This window comes from Falco peregrinus, chromosome 3 (genome assembly GCF_023634155.1).
Source record: "Falco peregrinus isolate bFalPer1 chromosome 3, bFalPer1.pri, whole genome shotgun sequence".
Lineage (NCBI taxonomy): Eukaryota > Metazoa > Chordata > Aves > Falconiformes > Falconidae > Falco > Falco peregrinus.
This window is the reverse complement of record NC_073723.1, coordinates 115,451,523-115,470,119: the sequence shown is the minus strand read 5'-3', so window position 1 is coordinate 115,470,119 and position 18,597 is coordinate 115,451,523. Positions and strand designations below refer to the sequence as shown.

Below are 18,597 nucleotides of genomic sequence, written 5' to 3'. Positions count from 1 at the left end.
TTGCTCCGGGCACAGGGCTTGGTTCTCCCTCTGCCTCTTCCCATTCCTCCAAACGTCTGTGGGATGAGTTGGGAGTTGGTTTGAGATTGGGAGAGGAGAGGAAACCTCCTCTTGGTGGAAACTTGGTGGGAAAGCACAGGAGAGTTTGACTAAGGTTTGCGTTTGGGATGAAGGATGGAGATTTGGGTGGCTTGGACCTGGAAGCATCAGCACCAGGAGCTGCAGAAAGAGCATCCCGCTCTGCCCAGCACTTTGCTTTCGTGCCAGTCAGTCCCTGCAGGGCTCCAAGAGGTGAAGGTCAGGGAAGCAATGGCATATGATTGAGCACTGGTGCTTTGCAGGGTATTTTATACATGTGATTAAGACTTTTTTTCCTGGCAAGCAGGGAGCCCGTTCGCTGTACCCAGCCACCCAGGGCAGCAGGTCCCAAAGTGATGCTCAGGTTTGTGGCAGGATCCTTGGAGGTTTTGAATGATGCCCAGCAGGTCCTGAAGAGACTTGCTGCAGGGAATCAGGCTGCAGCATCCCTCGCCTGCATGGTTTCAGTCCTGTCTGTCAGGAGTGGTGATGGCCAGGGCAGGACTCTCTTCAAAAAGCTCAGCAAAGCTCAGGATTTTTCCTTGACGCTTTGATTGAGCTCTGAAGGGCTCAGGGCTTGGGATCAGCCAGAGCTGGGCTGGACGCAGCCTTGGCCAGAGCCCAGGCAAAGCCCTTTGGTCACCAGCCAGCCACCCACTTTCCACCCAGCTCACCCCCAGCTTGTCCAAGGTCTGTGGCAGAAGAGCCAACAACATCACTTCTTAGTTGGCTGTTTTCTTTTGAAATGCTGCCCCTACCTCAAGCATTTCATCCCCACGGTGCCTCAGGCAATGCAGGCACAGGGACCGCTCTCTACCCGTGGACATCTCCCTGAGGGCTGAAAGCATCTGGATGTAGGTGTCCACCTTACCTGTGTCTTCATATCGCTGCAGGCTGGGGCTTTAGGGGTCCTCAGCCTCTTCCTTGGGAGCTGCGACTACCAGTGAAACCTACAGAAAGCTCAGTGTCTACGGTGCTGGTCCCTCCAGCCCCACTGGGCATCAAACACAGCCGCAAGGCGAGGGCTCACCCCATTTCTCATGGTTGCACTGGTGCATCCTCCTTTCCCAGGTGCTGTGAATGCGTGCAAATGCCTGGTGAGGAGCAGGAGGCAGGAACCTGCCCTCAAAGCTCCAAACGAGGTGATGAAGCTTCCCACCCTCACCAGGGAGCTGCAGAAGATGCGTGTCAGTGGCCATGGCAGTGCCACCCCTGCCGTGGCTGCCTCAGTAGGTTCCTCCTCCGGCCCTTTGCCAGCAAGAGGGATTTCGCTTTGCTTTGGTTCTCAGGCTGATAAAATCACATCCCTGCTGCCATCTGTCCTGGCTTGTCCCAGTGGCCTCAGGAGAGCACCTGGGGAGGGCAGCACCTCCTCCATCCAAAGGGACACAGATGGTGGCTGCCCAATGTCGTATTTTTCCAAGACGGCCACCTGCTTGCCTCAGCGCTGCCGGGAGCGATGCTGAGCTGTGGGGCAGGATGCTGCTGGCATTCCCAGGAGCCTCCGGAGAGTGGGGGAGGGGATGGCATGGTTCTGCTGCGGTCGTGTTGTTATCCAGGGAAAAGTGAGCGGTGTTGGGGAAAGGAGTGGGAATGCCAGTGAGGGCTGGGGGCTCCTCGGGGAGTGCTGGTACCCGGGTTTCTGTCTTTGCTAGCAGAGAGGAGATACCCAGACACAACCCAGCGGGGGTGACCTAAACTCCAGGCTGAATCCCATCAGTGATGGGTCTTGGAGGAAACCCCTGGTGCTGTGAGAGCCTGCATGTGAGCATCACAGCGGCTGCAGCCCCAGCGGGATGCTGGCCACCCCTAAATGGGGTCTTGGCCATCCTGAGGGGGGGCTGCCAGCGCCGCAGTGCTGCTCCAGGGCTGGGCAAGGGCAGGGAGCAGGCAGGGGCTGGAGGAAGAGGAGCAGTGCCAGCGAAGGCTGCTGCGCTCGGCCATCTCCTGCTCATGCTTCGCCCAACTTCAAAGGCAGCTCCCCCTCCTCCAGCCTGCAAAACCTGAGGCAGCGGATCAGAGGTGATTCCTCTTCCCCCTTTTTCTTTCTTCTGGAAGGCACTAAAATCCCCCCTGCATCTCACTGATATGCGGGACCTTCCTCCCTCCCCACTCCTCCTCCCTGAAGCCACCACAGCCCAGCAAGATGCCGGGGACAGATGCAGCTCCAGCCACCCGCCTCGGCCCCCCGGCCACATCCCCGTCTCCTTCCCACATGCCACAGCCTTGGGGAGACATTTGCAGGGAAGATTTCTTCTCTGATTATATCTGGTTGGGGTTGTTTTTTCCTGGAGAACCCTTTTATGGCCGCAGACCTGCTGGTCTCAGCTGGCCTGTCCCTGGGGAGCAGTTGGCCAGGCCAGCCTGTGGTTAAATAAAAGATAGTAATAAGGAAAAATTGAAAGCGGTGGTTTAATGATTGGAACAGCTCTTCCTCCATATATATCTGTCTGCCTATCTAAATATAGACATATATTTTCTAAACACAAAATGCCAGCATCCCTGCTCAGAGCCAGGTGAAGATGCTGAGAGCCAAATACAAGTATTTAAAAGCAATATTAAATGACCGATGCTTAATGAAACCGCTGGGCTAAAGGAAGCACAGTGCCAATAGCAGGGGTTTATTTATGGGGGAGAGGAAAACAGGCTGGAAACAGATATATTTTTTCTTCTCCCCTCCCAAGGTTTTGGCTGTAGCGCTGGGGAAAAGGATGTGTTTGGTATGGAAAGCCCTTCTTGCTCCCCAGTTTGGCGGAGGCAGAGGCAGTTCGGGAAGCAGCCCTGGCTCATGGAGGAGTTGGCTTAGCTAAAATACTCTTGATTTAAGGGGTTTCTTTTATTGTTTGGGATTTTAACCTGCCTTTCCCGTGCAAATGTGGCTGTGCGTCTCCCACAGCACAGCAGGGAGCAAACCTCTGTCAGAGGTCTCCGCAGTCCCCAGGAGCTGAGGACCCTCCCGTCCCCATCGAGGCAGCAACATGCACGTGTCCACACGGATGCTGCTGAGCGAGCGGGAGCGCGGGAGCAGCGATGCTGCCGTGGGTGAAGGGAGGCAGCTCTGCACATAACCGCCTTCAAGGTGTTGTTCCAGCCTGATTCCCGGATGGATTTTTCCAACCAGCCTCATGGAGAGACCCATCCTCCCCGTGCCTGCAAAGAGATACCAGCTACTGGGGGGGAAGAAAAACACTAATAATTGTGCTCCGTTAATGACTTGAAATGTTCCCAGGCTAAGTACTCCCATTTCTCTGCTAAATGAGCCTCTCTCCCCGCCTGCCCGAAAGCAAACACCAAACCCCCTCCTCCCCCTGGCCTTGGGACCGGAGCTGTGGGTGGATGTCAAGGGGACATCTTTTTTTCTTGCTGTAGCCAAGATATCTTATGAGCAGAGCAATTTTTCCTCTCGCCTTGTGCTTCTACCTTCCTCTGTATCCAAGTGCAGCCGGGATCCTCGGAGGGCCTGGATGACTCACCGCGGCAGCAATGTAAGGGCATTAGCACATGATTCCTCCTGGGGCTCTGCATCGCCTATCACCAGGAATCTTTATATTCAGAGCAGCTCTCCTGCCCCAAGGAAATATCACGTTTACCTGCAAAAAGGCTGGGCAGAGGGTGCACGTCCCTTTGATGGAGGGGACAGCTTGTGATGGAGAAGGGTGCTGGACCGGAGCGGGTGATGCAGGGACGGAAGGGATGCGTGTGCACACGCAGAGTGCCACGGCCTCGCCGATGCCCACGTTTGCAGCATGACACGCATGCTCCTGACACAAAGTTATTGCTCTCGACCTGAGTTATTGCAGAGCCGAAGCCAGTCCCTCCCCAGCACGGCCGACAACAGCAGCTCGGTCACCCCTTCAGCCACAACCCCAGCACGGTGGCAGTTGCAGTTAACTCACTAATTGCACGCCATGCTCAGCCAGGCTGCTTTGCAGAGTGCAATTAATTAGCATTTGCTTCCCTGACATTGCTGACCCTGCCAGACTCAGGAGTAAATTGGCTGCTGTGGGTAATGGGTTTGCTAAGAGTGGCTGGCAGTGGTGGCACGGCTCCTGGGTAATCGCTTCGTTACAGGACAAGCTATTTATATTTTCACTTTGGAAAGACAAGGTGGCTCATTGGAAGAATGTGGCCATCGGTGCCAGTTGCTCTCGGTTCTTGAACTCGCAGGGACCTTGGAGAAAGGAGGCGCAGGCATGGGCTGGGGTGACCCAGAGCTTGGGCACATCTGCCATCCGGGGGTGCTCTTTGCTCGAGGGAATGAGCTGGGGGTGCGTGTGGCTGGGGAGATGGTGGGATGGTGCAAAGTGGGTGGAAAGATGCTTCGGCGACATCACAGACAAACAAATCAGGGTTAGAAAAGGTGCAAACAATGTTTCTCTTCCACAGTGCAAACCCTGCCTGGTCTGTGCAGTGGGTTGCAGAGAACCAGGGGATGGGGATGAGCCCTGAACACCCAGCTGAGCTCCCCAGCCCCCTCCTCTTTCCCACCACCCTCTCACCCTGAGTGCTCTGCCCGCACCCAAACCTGGCCTAAACTGCACTAATCTGGAGAGCAACCCACCCCTGCTCACCAGCCCTTCCCTCAAGCTGCACAGTACTTCATTATATCACTCAAGATTAATCTGTCGCTCCTAATTGCCGAGTGCCCGAGAGCTCCTGGCAGGGAGCAAAATAAGTGTCAGGCGAAAAAGCCAGTGTGGGGGGTTTTTTTGTTGGGGTTTTTTTTTTTTTCCCTCTGTAATATTTAGGTCGCCTTACTGACGTGGGAAGCATAGGGATGGGAATTCATATTTTCTGGGGGTGTGGAGGGTGGTTTTGTGGCATTTCTTGGGGTGTTTTCCCCGGCACCTGCTCCATCCCAGCCCTGAGAGCGAAGAGCATGCATGGTTCCAGCTGAATGTTGAGAAAGACTGTTTGACTGGGTTTTGTGGTGTTGGTGGGTTTTAGGGTTTGGGTTTTTTTTGCTTTTAATGGGGGAATCTTTCCTCAGTTCTTCTTCCTCTGCCTGTTCAGCTAAGGTGGGCAGAAAAAAGGTGTCTGCCAAGTGCTGATTTTAGGAAGGCTGAGATCAAAGTGCTCTGCGGACTCAGCAAAGCTCTTTGGCTCGGAAACAAAAGGGCACGGGTTTTTTCTTTAGGAAAAGTATATTCAGTAATTTTCCATGCAACATGTTTCATTTTAGAAGCAAAGGTCTGGGTCCAGTTCATGCTCATTTGTTGCATTTAATCATCAAAAGGCCTGGGGGGAGGTTGGGGGACGATTTAGGGTGCTGCAGGATTGCACCCCTACAACTCAATGAACCGTTTCTCTCTGATGGATTGCAAACATCACAGGTGACAAACTGATTTTTGTCCCCTTGTTTTGCAGGAAAAAACAAACAAACATGCAGTCAACCCGAATCCATGGCTTTGCTCCTGGTATTTTGGTTTGGCTGGGGAAGAGCCGTGTTGTGCTCAGAGCCACTCCAAAGCAGCTGATTCACTCACATCAAGGCAGAACAATGAAGAGGAAAGGAAATTGCTCGGTTTGTGTCCCAGCCTGGAGCTGGAGCCAGCGCTGAGAGGCTCAGCAATTTCACACCGCACCCCCCCACCCCCCACCCCCAGCCTATTTCAGTCGTGTTTGTGTGTTATTTAGTGCCTGGGGTGTCCTGCTGTGATTGTGATTACCCCCTATACCCCTGCCTGGCTCCTCCAGGTATTTTGGGACCCAACACATCTCCACACCCTTTAACAAGCGATACCCATGGGATCCAGCCCCAGATCCCCACACACCTTATCCTCCCCTGCCCCCGGAGAGGAGGCAGCACCTTGTGCTCGGGAAAACCAGACTTTTGGGGTTTAATTAAAACAAAATGCTGAAACAAACGCCCATCAGCAGAGCAACTGAGTGCTTGAAAGGCTCTGGCTGAGCCATGGCTCAAAGTAGATGCAGCAGACGCGGTCCTCCTAAAAAATTTAGGGTGTCTGTAGCTTTTGCTTTGATCTAGCATCAAGTCCCAGGCTGGAGCCAAGTCTGCTCAGCTTTGGGGTACTGACCAACCCCACTGAGATTTGGGCAAGTTGGTGTCCCTGAGCTCAGCAATGCCCAGATGCATCCCTATACTGGGGGGCACGGCAGGTGCCTTTCCCAGCTCACCCAGGCACAGAGAGTTTTCTGGGGTCCTCCCACCCTGCTCGCCACCCTCAGCATCATTCCTGCCCTCCCAAAACAACCCCAGTGCTGTGTTTTCCTGCTTTTTAAAAAGAAATCAGCTCAATTCCTGAGCAGGGCTGTCCCTTTCCCCTGTCCCCCCCCAAACCAGCCATGGTCCCTGCCATGTCGAGCATCACCTCGGGGCCATCACCCACCGGAGCAGCGCCAGTGCGAAGGCAGGAGCGATGTGGCTCTGTGCTGGCAGAGCTGCGGCGGTTTTCTCAGGAGACCCGAATCCTGTCTACTGACAACTGCAAAACGGGTCATGCTGAGAGCCCGCGCCTGTCAGGCAGATAAATATTGCATGTGGTTTTTGAGGTCTGGGGAGGCAGCCAGCGCCTGTGCCGGGTGGATCATTACCTATTGATCATTCAGCTTGCAAAGTAAGCAGTTCTGCACGGGGACAGGCAGGGGGGAATCTGCCCAGCCCTGCCAAAGAGCTGGGGCATCAGAGCTAAGTGAGGAGCTGGAGGTGTGGAATGAACATCTCTGAGTCCTTCTGGCTACAGGACGGGGGAGGTAGTCTCTTGGGAGAAGGACTTTCCCTGCAAAAAGGGGCTTGGGCAGCCGGGGCAGGGATCTGGGGTCTGTTCTTTACCTCGTGCATCCCCCAGCTTTTATCACAGAGGCTGCCGATGCTGTCTCAGGTTTCCCCTCTGCCCTTTCAGCACACTTTGGCATGTTACTCGGGATTTTGAAGGCAAATCCTTTCTTTAGGCACCTCTTCAGCTCATCCCCCTGCGCCTGGAGCAAGTGGAGGGTCAGTTTAATCCATTTAATGCACATTTTCTTCCCCCACGGCAAACTGGAGCAGCCCTGAAGTGAAGGAGAATGAAGCAGGATTATACCACGAGGCTAAAAGCTGGGTGCATGGATGGCATCCACGATGCTGGGGTAAGGACTAAGGCTGTCACTTGGGCAATCCCTATGGCTCTGCAGTGGGAACATCAGGCAGAGCCTCCTGACCTTTAAGGAGAGGAAAAACAAAACAGCTGATAAAGGTACCGATAAATATCACTTAGGTTTCCAGCTGCTGCAAGGCATGCAAGCCAGCCAGCGGGGTGGCTCCAGAGATGTCAGGACCTGATGGCTAATTGTGGGGCAGCCCTAACAAGAGTCAGACTCCCTTTGAACACAGCTTGTTGGGTGCATCGCAGAGCTGAGGGCTTTGTCACGTCCTGGGTCCGGGGCTCGTCTGCAAGCCCCAATGGTGCATGGTGAGCCCAGCGCACCACGCTCAGCACCGCAACAGATGCTCCAACCCAGGGCTCGGCAAGATGTTGGTGTGTGCCCTGTTGTCCCCCGGTTCTTCGCCCTGGACTGAAAACCCGGCAGTGCTGGGCTTTGCTGGCGAGGGACGTGCCTTCAGCCATCCTGATGTGCACTAGATTGCGATACCACAGCCCAAGGCATGCACAGGATTTGGCTTAATTGGCAGATCCAGAGATGCTCCCATGGGCCACAAGTATCCCCCAAACACTGCCAGCCTCCTGGGGGACCAAGCAGACACAGCATCACCCCAGGGAGCATCTGCAGGGGCCTGACCGCTCCTCGGTGCCGAGGGGGATTCCACTGCCCAGGGCTGGGCTTAGGGTGCAGGGGGAGCCCAGGGACCCACCTGGAAGGGTGAAGGCCAGCTCCAGAACCGTGTTAATTCACTTTGGTTCAGACACAATCCACCACCAGCCGCTCCATCCCCTTTCCAAGAAGCCCAGGTGCTTGGTGAGCCCTGGTTTAGGCACCCCCAGGACCAGGGGGGGTCAGGACCCACCACCTCCCACTCCATCCCTGTATCCAGGGACCCACCACTGTGCTTTGGGGGATGGCAACTGGGGCCAGGGGGGCTGGCGAGGCATCAAACAAGAGGATGGGGAAGTAGAGTTGCCAAGGAAACCACTGAACAGCAAAGCGCTGATTTTTTTTGTCAAGGCTGGAAAAAATGCGGGGGAGAAGGGCAGCAGCGAGGCCCCGTGACGTGGGTGAGCCAGGGGGCTGGGGTCTGAACCCTGAGCAAGCCAGGATTGCGAAGCAGAACATGGATGCTCAGGTGTCTCTGTGCCAGCTTCTGCATCTGCCAGACAGAGCGTGCCCCGGGCGCGGCACAGGGCTGGCCATGGGGAAGGGATGCGGTCTGATGGCACGCGTGGTGGCTGTCCAGTGACACAGGGGACCTGGCTGGGGAGGGGCATGCTGTGGGGTGGTTTAAAATATTGCAGGTTGAAAATAACACTTCTATCACGTCGAGGATTTAGTGTCTCATGCAGGGCAAGGCAAGGACAGGCACAAGATGCACCAGCCTCTGATGAAGCTTTGGAGCATCCAAAACCTGGAACCTCAGGGAGGCAAAGCAACCCCCAGCAGGGATGGGACGGGCCTCTCCATCATTGCAAAGTCATGAAGAGCCCCAAGTGGAGCCAGGGCACCTGTCCCAAGAGCTTGGCTCAGCCCAGGGCTGTGACGGAGCCCCAAAGCTCTTGAGGGCTCTTACGTAGCCTCCCTGCCTGCAGAGGCTGTGCGGGCAGCAGAGGAAAGGGGGAGAGAACCAGCATTGGCATCTGCTGGTTGGAGCCACGGCTGCACCTCCCAAGCACTGACGGAAAATCAGAACTGAAGTGCCACTTCCCCAGAGTTCAAGGGAGAGCTGCCGGGCTGCGCACGGGCAGGACAGGCAGCTGCCAGGTTTGTGCCTGCATGTATTGCTCGCCAGGCTGGGGGATGTGGGGAGGACCCTCGCCAGGGGAGGAGAGCGGGGAAAGCCCTGGGGACACGGCACCTGTGGGGCTGATGGCTGGGAAGGGGACATGGGCATCTCCCGGGGGGCTCAGCCAGACCCCAAGTGCTGTCAGCCATCCCAGTTTGGGGACTGGAAATTTGGGAACACAGACACGTGTTTGCACCCTGTGGAGCGGGCGAGGGGCTCAGCCCTAGGAACTGTCCCCAAAAGCCACCCAGAGCTCATGTCACAACCTCTGGAAACAGCTGGATGCTGGAGCGCCCCTCGCTGTCCCCTGCCCCAGAAACACCTGCCTGCTGTGCTGCAGGGGGCCAGATCCTGCATCCCACCCAGAGGCTGGAGCACTCTTCAGGGCCAGGAGCTCCTCCAGCCGCAGGCAGGTGGGAAAGCCCTCCCTGGGGAGGGGGGCGCCTCTGGCAGCACTGGTTTGCCTTCCCTGCTCCCTTTCATCCTCTGGGATTTTCCAGGGGGTGGGTGCAGGGTGACATTTCCCCTGGGGACATGTCTCCTGTGGGACAAACGGACACACGGGGATGCCAGGAGCTCCATCACAAAGTGTTTGGGACTGGGCTCCCTCTGGTATTGCTCAGACACCTTGACTGGGCTGGACTGCAAAAAATAGAGGTCCAACTCCTGCCCATTTCAGCCTTGTCCTACCCAGAGGTGCCCTGTGGCACCCTGGGGACACCACGTGAGCGCCAGCCCTGCACGCCGCTGGCACGGTGCTGCCCGTCCTGTGCTCTCCTTGCCGCACAAGGTCACACTGATGTTTTATTCATCCCCCACAATCCATTATATTCCTTAATTGCAGCACACACACTGCAAGTGTAAATAATTGCCTCGAAGCCTTAATGACTTTGACATGCTAATGAGCACTGCAGCCCAAAGCACACTATCGGGGGCTCCGGGGTGTCCGACCCTTCCCTGGGCTGCCAGGACCCCCTGAGACTGAGGGGCTAGCGCCCAAATCTGGGTGCAAACTACCCTGAGCTCTTCCTGGGGAAAAAAATTCACCCTTCATCCCAAGATTAAAAAATTAATGATTGGTTAATCCAACAGCTCCACCGTCCTCCTCCATTCCTGCCCATCGGCTCACGCAGGCACGAGAACAGCACCCTCACCCCTCATCCACCCACGGTCACCGTGACCTTACCTGTGTCCCCGTCACATCTCGCTGCTGCCAAACAGAGCCGCTGGGAGAGGCTGGTGGCAGTGAGGGACAGGCTCAGAGCCACAAGGCTCCATCCCACACCAAAGCTGCATCTCCTGGCCAGTCCTCCATGCCCTTTCCCTGGAAAACCCTGCCAGCTGTCAGTGGAGGTGCTGCCCTGCCATGGGCCAGCCTTCCACATCCAGACCCAGCAGGGAGCTGCTCCACCCTTAATTAAAGGTCTTTAATCACCAAGCAGGTGATGGATGAGCATCAAGGCACTGTTACATCTCAGGCTGGGGGCTGATGTATTCAAGACACCTGCTGGAGCCAGCCAGGGGCTCTTGGAGGACCATGAGGCTCCAGCCTAGGGGCTGTGGACCAAGGCACAAGCCCCAACCCCTTCAGAAAGCAGTCAGTGCTGCAGAGACAGTTCACACCTTTATTGCTGTAGCTGGAGGGTCTTTTCCCCGCTCCTCTTCCCCCCATCCCTTCTTTACTGGGAACACAATGTGCTCAAGCCAGGATGGATGGTCCATGTGTCACAGAGCAGAGCACCGGCATCTGGGCATCCTGCAACCACCCTGCCTCCCTCCGTGTCCTCCCACTGCGTTTGCTTTGGTGAGGAAGGTGTTTGGGTTAAAACCTGGCACTCTCCCAGCCCCAGCCCCAGGACAGTGGTCCAGCCCCATGTCCACAGGGCAATGTCTCTCCTGCCCCCAAATCATTCAAGCCCAGGTTTCACCCAGGGAAGGACAAGCTGCCCAGGTCAGACCAGTCTCACTTTTCAGGGATGTGTCCCCCAGTGGCTACCAGCCCACCCCAAGCAAAGGGCAGGTATTTACAGGGGGGAATCTCCTGAATTCACCAGGGTTTTCTCAAGCAAACCTGCCTGTTGCCAGAGCCCGGCTCCCCGGGACATTTAGGTGAGCCCAGCACAAGAAGCCAGGGTGTAGGGACCGGTGCCCACCATCATCCTCCCTCCCCACCCTGGCTGCCCGATGTGGCCATCACAGCATCCCGTCTAGCACCACGCTCCCTCCAGCCCCATCGCCGGGCGCCGTCAGCAGAACTGCAGGAGAAGCAGAGCCCAGGGCAGGTGATGAGCCCTCACCCAGCCCCCCAGCACTGCTTTGGGGGGCTCTGCCACCCCCCAGGGCCAGGGAGGGGTTGGGACACCCAAAGCCCCACCCGGCTGGGCACAGACCTTCCAGCGGTTCCCGCATTCGTTGCACAGCACGAATGTTGTCATGGGCTCATCAGCGCTGCGTGTCTGCACCTAGCACGGAGCAGGCAGCTGGGTCAGCAGGGACCCCTCCAGCATCCCCCACATCGGGGTCCCCTGGGGACAGAGGGGAGCCCCAGGGGCTTTGCAGGGCTGACCTGGTTGTAGGTGCAGTTCTTCTTCTTGCACTTGCCGCACTGGAAGAGGTCGGTGACGGTGCCACCCGTCTTGGCCATCTGGTGCTCACGGATGGCCTCCTGGGTCATGGCGTTCCTCAGCTCCTTCAGCTCATCGCTGGCCATCTCCTGCCACCGGCACCGGCACCACAGGGTCAGAGCTGCCACGGCGCTGCCCTGGGGCTCGCAGCCAAGCCGGCACAGAGTGCCAAGCCAGCACCCTCCCTATCCTCTCCAGGACCAGGACGGATCCTGCTCTCTGTGCTTGCTGGAGAGCTAAAGTCCATCCAGATGGAAAAACCACCCCATCCTCAAACCAAAACTGCTGCCTTCAGGGACCTGGCTCCCCATGGAGGGAGCTGGGCTCCCTGGAGCCTGATCTGGGGACCCCAGCTGAGGAGGAGGAATGGGGACCCTCAAGCCTGACTCCTGCCAGCATGACATCCCACACCTGGTCTGCGATGGGCATGGGGGGCTGCAGGGCTCTGGAGGATCAGGCAGTGCCCCCTGCTTTCTCTCCATGCCCCAGCCAGCAGCAAAGTGGGACAGGGAGATGCTGGGACAAGCCCAGTGTGGGCACCAGCAAGCCAAGACCCAGCCAGCCCTCATGTGCCGACACAGCCTCCAAGAGCAGAGGTTGGGGTAGGGGTGGACTTCATCCCCATGGAGATGGAGTGGTCCATGAGACACAGCCCCATGTCCCCCATCCCGCTGCCCACCTCGGCGGTCATGCGAGCGATGAGGCTGGGCTGGATGGCCCCGCACAGCACGTTCCTTCGCAGGCTGGGATTTTTGGGGTCCTTCAGGTTGCTAATCCTGCTCCGCACCCGGTTGCGATACTTCATGTCTGTGCTCTTCAGCTCCTGGAAGATATGTGGGGTCTGTCAAGGAATCAAGGGGGCACAGTGGGGGGATGCCAGCACCATGGGCACCCACTGCTGCTCTGGGCTCGGTGGTGCTGGCTGTCACCAGGGCCAGTGTCCACGGGCATGTGGAGGTGGCCGATCTCAACAGGGCTTTGCTCCTGGGGGGACCACTGGGAGGGGGGTCTCCCCCTCCTTGGGTTTAGGAGGATGAAGCCCAGCTTGAGATGTGGGCAGGAAAACAACTTGGCATTGCCTTGCAACATTTGACACACAGGCAAAGCTGTCGGGGCACAGGGACTGTCACCAGACGCTGTGCTGGGATTTGAATTCCTGGTGCAGAGGACTCAGCCCACTCTCCTCCTCCAAAAAGCCACCAGCTGCCTGCATGGATGTGGGCAGAGAGGCTGAGGTGCCAGCTCTGGGGTCCTGTGAGCGCCCAGGCACTCACAAGTAGAGAGTTTGGGATACACCAAAAATCGAAGCGTACCCAGGAGGGGAAACAGCCTTGAGGCTGATCCTGGACTTGGGGGGCTGCCAGGACACCCTCAAGCCTTGAGCTGGGAGTGAAACGAGGTGGCTTCATCCCTGGCAGCATGGCACAGCCTGGGCCCCGTGAGGGACCAGGGCTGGCAAGAGACATGGGCACCCACAGCAGCTCAGAGAAGAGGTCTTGACTGAGTGTTGGGTTTATTTCCCCAGGGATGAAAGCAGGTCCCTGCGCAGAGGGGTCTGGGGGGATGCACAGACCTCCGGACTACGGCAGGCACCCAGGGGATGCTCTGCTCAGCATCAGCATCAGCCTCTAACCGGGGTCTGGGCTCCCTCTGCAGGCAACGGGGACAGCAGAGCCCGTCATCCTCTGTCCTTGTCCCCACCATCCTTTGTCCTTGTCCCCATCACCACGTCTGAGCCCACGTGTCTATGTCCCAGCAGATGGAGCCTGGGGACTTCCAGCCCCCGCAAAGGATATGGTCTTCGATCTCCGATGCCATCTTCTCGCAGTTGACACCAAACTCCTTGTAGTCGTCTACAGGGCAGAGAGGCCGAGGGGTGACATTCAGGTGTGACACCAGCTGGGTCTCACCGTGCACTGAGAAACCTTGAAAAAAAGTCTCGCGTCTCCCCCTCAACTTGCCCCAGGCACGCCATCTCTAAAACCCCTGGTTTTACCCATCTTGAACCTTACAAAGACCCCATCCCCACACCCGACCCCTTATCAGAGGCCCTACCTACCACCTTTTCTTTCATTTTGGGGCTAAACACTGAGCTATGAGCTACAAGCTGCAGTTTGTTTGCAAGTCTAGGGTGAGTTTGCCATTGCAGGGCTGTGCATGCCCCAGGATGCAGAACCTTGCTTGTTATTGTAGAGCTGCTCCTATTAGAGGTTTACTACAGGAGAAACAGCCCAGTTTGGGCTCCAGCACCCCCCAGCTCCAGCACCTCCTAAGCTCCAGCATCCCCCAGAGCTGCTCACCATCCATGCGGAGAGCGGCCGTCAGCATCTCGATGCACTTGTCCCGCACTGAATCCCCTGTGAGGTAGCAGGGGGCCAGGAGGCAGGGGCTGGGCGAGAAGGTGGGGCTGGTGGGGGTCCGCGGTGTCTCCGGTTTGGCCTTGCTGCTGTTGGCTCTGCAGGGCACATGGGGACGGGACAGGCAGGCGCCGGGGTCCTGGCACAGCCCCAGGGGACCTGCCGGGGGTCCTGTGGCGGTGGGATGGGTCCCTCCTACCTTTCCTCCTTGCTGTCGCTGGAGTTTCTCCAGGAGCCGGTGGGAGCTGGTGAGGGGCTGGTGCCCACAGAGACTTTCCTGGGGGTGGCACAGGAGGGACAGTGGGGATGACACCACAGACAGGGCAGGCAGGGGCTGGTGGCAGGACCTCAGGCACCAGCGCATCAGTGCCAGCGCTTGGAAGCCAACAGGAATCTCCACAGGGGAGGGTTTGCTCCACATGGGGAATGTCCCGATGCCCGTGGCAGGATCAGGGCTCCCAGCCATCTCCACCCACCCCAGATGTGCGTCCCATGGTCAGAGCACTCCCAAAGGGGATCCCCAAGGCATCCCCAAGCTGCCCATGGACCCCTCCTCCTTACCTCTCTCCTGGCAGTCTCTTCTGCGGGGAGGAGGCGGAGGAGATGGCCGAGGTGGTGGAGGACCTCGAGTCAGCAGAGTCTCTCCTAGCAGGACAAGCTCCGTGCCAGAGGATGGCGATAGGGACCAGGCGGTGGGTCCAGACACCCAGCCGGTGAGGGGCTGGGGCTCAGCCTCTCCCATCCTCACCCAGCCCAGGCACCCACCTCTCTTTCTTGCTGTCCAGAGGTGACTTCTTCGAGGATGCAGTGGGACTCCAGCCGTCACTGGACTCTCTTCACCGCAGAAGTCCAAAGGAAGGGAGAGATGCTCTCAGCAAGCCCAGCCCCAGCATCCCCCAGTGTGATCTGGTGAGCCGGATCCTGCCTGCCCATCTGCACACCCCAGCCCTGGCCAAGTCCCCGCCAAGCCCCTCCAGCCCCCAGGCTGCCGGCAAAGCCTCCCCCAGGCTGGTAGTGCCCGGCAGAGCCTGGCACAAAGGGTCGGCGCATCCTTCAGCAGGTACCTTTCTGGGTTGGAATCAGTAGGGTGGCTCCGGGGGATGGTGGCACAAGAGCCAGACTTGCTGGGCTTCCTAGGGACAGAGAGAGTGGGGCAAGGTCAGACAGCACCATCCAAAGAGCCCTCACCTGGGAAATAAACAGCTCTAGAGGAGAGAAAAGAAAAAAAAGCCATTTCTCCCTCCCTTCTCCAAAAGCTGCCCTGGTGCTGCCACAGCAGCAGGCAGCTGCCCTTTGGCTCTGGCAGTGCTGCCAGCTGCCGTGGACAGGCAGGGGTGGATAAACCAAACTCGTAAGGAGCGAGCAGAGGGTGGTCTCTTATTGGCCCCACTGGTGCCTTGGCCACGCAGCTGGTGTCCCCCAAGAGCAGGCAGGAGCTCCCACCTCTCCTTGTGCTTCTCCCTGTGCTTCTCAGCCAGGCTCTTGGGGTGCTTCGCCCCTTCGTTGGCGCAGCTGGGAAAAACCATCCCCTTCTCCTTCTTCTCCTTCTCCCCATCTGTGTCCTTCTCCTTCTTCCCATCCACATCTTTCTCCCTCTTCGGGGCGGTGGAGGACTCTGGTAAAGGATTTGGGTGTCACAGGCACAGCCCAAAGCAGCACAGGGCACCTGGGGAGCTGCATCCCAGGGTGGGGGCACGGCTGGGGGCTGCTCAGCCCCTGGGGGGCACACACTGATTTACATCACTCTGCCCTGGAGCAAAAATGAGCCCTTGGAAAATCCGTCAAGTCTGCGTGTTGCCTGGAAGGACTGGGTTACAGCAGCTGTGATGCACAGGAGCCTGCACATCCCAGCTCAGAACCGATCCCACTCTGGGACTGATCCCACTTTGACCCCCCTGGAGAGCATCAGGGGCTTGGGACACCGGGAGGGTTGGGGCTGGGGAGGGTTCTTGCCTCTCCCTGGCATCGCTCACCCAGCAGCCGCTTCCAGTTCTTGATGAGGATTTTGGCTGAAGCCACCACCTCTTCGTCCGAGCAGTGTTTCCGCACTGAGTTGACAGCCACCCCGATCCGTGTGGTCTGGGGACATACGCCAGGGACGTGTCCTTAGGGATGTGCCGGCTGGCATGGGGAGGACAGGGTGAGCCACCCCACGGGGTGTCTCCGCACCCAGACTCCTCACCTGGAGCAGCTGGATGGTCATGGTGTAGCCGGTGAGGGACTTGAGCAGATCCAGCGCCCCTTCCTAGAGCAGGGAGAAGCCACAGGGGCCCGTAAGGAGCTGGAGAGAAATGAGGGGGCTGCGCTGAGGCAGCCCACGTCCCCCCTTTCCTCTCACTGGCACCAGGCGATGCCAGGGAGGGCACCCCACGGGGACACAAAGCAGCCCCGGGCACACCTGACCCTCCCCAGCAATGCACGCATAGAAAAAACCCAAACCCAAATCCTGCCGGACCATCCCAGCACGGGGTCACCTCTCCCAGCTGGGAAGCTGGAGCCTCCCGTCAGGCACAGGAAAACCCTCTGTAAGGAAACCCTGGGCTGCTGGGAGCCAGGGACAGCTGGGGGACACCCAAATGTCCCCACACAGGGGTGCAAGGGTCTGTGGGACATGCACCCCCGGGGTGCATAGCGGCTGCAGGGCTAAACATAGCCCCGGCACAGAGCCCTCCTCCTCCTCCCTGATATTTTTAGAGCCCCAGGAGCACAGTCAGCTCGCAGGTGTGTCCCCCACAGGGGGGACAGCCCCGTGCTGGGCTGGACTCCCCACCATGAGGGGCTGGATCAGGCCCCCCCAGTATGATGGGTGCAGGGAATGTCCCCATGCTGTGGCTGGACCCTGACTCTGTCCCCGTCCCCAGCATGCAGGCATGGTGGTGTAGGGCAGGAGGGTTGGGCAGGGTCAGTCCCTTGACCTGGGGGTAATTCCTGGTGGGAACAGAGCCCCTGTGGCTCCCACGGGGTCTGATGCAGTTGCAGGTGCTGGCACCCCAAAAGCCACCAGATCTGGGGGGGACGGCAGCACTGCCCCCTCCACCCAGGAACCTGCACCTTGTCAGGGCAAAGGCCGGCGGAAATAGTCAAATATTAACTTTAAGGGCTGGGCCCAACTCTGCTCACCCAGGCGCAAACTGAGCACCAGGAGCCCCGGATGGATCCTCACCTGGTGTAAAGCAGGGCCAGATCCAGGCTCCCCCCAGCACGCCATCGCCAAAGCAACCCCGGAGCCATCGTTCGACCCCCTCCCCTCCCTTTGCACACTTGCACACGTTCGTGCAACAGGCAGGGCTGGGGCTGGGGCTGTGAGGCGCTTGAGCCCCCAGCCCACCCCCCAAAGAGTTTTCCTTTGCGTGGGGCTGAGCCTGCAGCACCAGTACCGGCCGCGATCGAGTGTTGGTGGCCGGGCTGGTGGCCAAGCACCTGTCGCCCAAGGTCCTGCACCACTGAGGGGTGCCTGGAGCTGCCACCTCTGGGACAGACACCCCCCCCTTGCCCCCAAATCCCAAGGGCCGGGAGCAGTGGGGTGCAGAAGACCCCCAAATCAGAGGCAAAATAAAATCCCCTGGGTGCTGGCTCCGACGTCACGAGGCTGGGCTGGGGGTGCACAGGCAGCACCCTGGGGTGCTGGTGGCACCTGTGGGTGCTCAGCACCCCCGGGACCTGCTCAGCCCCTCCAGGACTGTGAGCAACAGGAGCAGGAGGTGAAGAGAAACCCCCCGCTTTCCCCCCGCTCCCCTGTCCCAAGGAACGGTGCAACTCCAAACATGCATGCACACACGTGTCAGTACGCACACGCATGCACACCCGCCCCGGGGGCTCGGCCACCTTACCATGCTCTTCCTGGCCACCATCTTATCCAGTTTCTTGGCGATCCGGACCAGCTCCTCAGCGGGCCCCATGCTGGCGGAGCGAGCCCAAGGCGGCAGCCGGCAGAGTTTGGTGCTGCCGGCATGGGGGTCCGGCGGCGAGGTGGGGCGGGGGGTGCGAAGGGGTGGCCAGAAAGGAGCAGAGAGGGGAGTAAAAAAAGGGGGAAAAGAAAGGGAAGGGAAGGGAGAGAAAGCAGAAAGGAGGTGGGGCTGTCCCGGCCAGTTATAACTCCTGCCAGGCAGGCGAAATAGCACGGGGAAGGGCTAAATATAGCCCAGCGCGGGCAGGGCCACGCTGCAGGAGCTGGGGGAGGCGCATGGCGGGGGGCACCGGGGGGCCTGGCCCACCGGAGGGGGACCTGGGGGGCCAAGGGGCTGCCTAGCGTGGGGATGGAGCCTGGTGCTGGCAGGGAAAGCCCTGGCCGTGGCTTTGCCACCAACGTGTCTCAGCCAGGGAGCGCCGAGGGGCGCGGGCACGATGCCAGGGGGCTGCTCTACCCACACCCGGTGTCCTGTGCCAGCGAGTTCCCAGGGAGGGGAGAAGCCACAATGACAAGTGACACCCCAATGCCTCCCGCAGCCATTTAAATCTGGTGGGTGCTCCGCTGAGCCCCCCCAGGAGCACCCGGTGCGTGGTGTGCCAGCTTGCAGCGGGTGCTGGGAGCCCCCCTGGCACTGGCCGGGCAGCTGCGGCGGGGCACCGCAGTGGGGATGCTACCCCCAGGCCCAAGAGGCACAGCCAGTTCGGTTGGGGGGGGGTGATGGCAAGCATGCGA

At 58.8% G+C, this 18,597-nt stretch overlaps 1 protein-coding gene across 1 annotated transcript; it reads right to left on the bottom strand.

Annotated features, from left to right (window-relative positions):
* Positions 1 to 10,585: 10,585 nt before the first annotated feature.
* Positions 10,586 to 18,059, bottom strand: TCEA3 (transcription elongation factor A3). Its single transcript, XM_055800721.1, has 14 exons — positions 17,786 to 18,059; positions 16,138 to 16,200; positions 15,929 to 16,034; positions 15,399 to 15,570; positions 15,020 to 15,088; positions 14,721 to 14,789; positions 14,517 to 14,600; positions 14,155 to 14,232; positions 13,899 to 14,053; positions 13,396 to 13,451; positions 12,278 to 12,433; positions 11,541 to 11,687; positions 11,365 to 11,436; positions 10,586 to 11,229 (listed from the first exon to the last, which is right to left on the bottom strand). The coding sequence occupies exons 1-14, from the start codon at positions 17,852 to 17,854 to the stop codon at positions 11,221 to 11,223; spliced, it is 1,305 nt and encodes a 434-aa protein (XP_055656696.1). The 5' UTR covers positions 17,855 to 18,059; the 3' UTR covers positions 10,586 to 11,220.
* Positions 18,060 to 18,597: the final 538 nt, after the last annotated feature.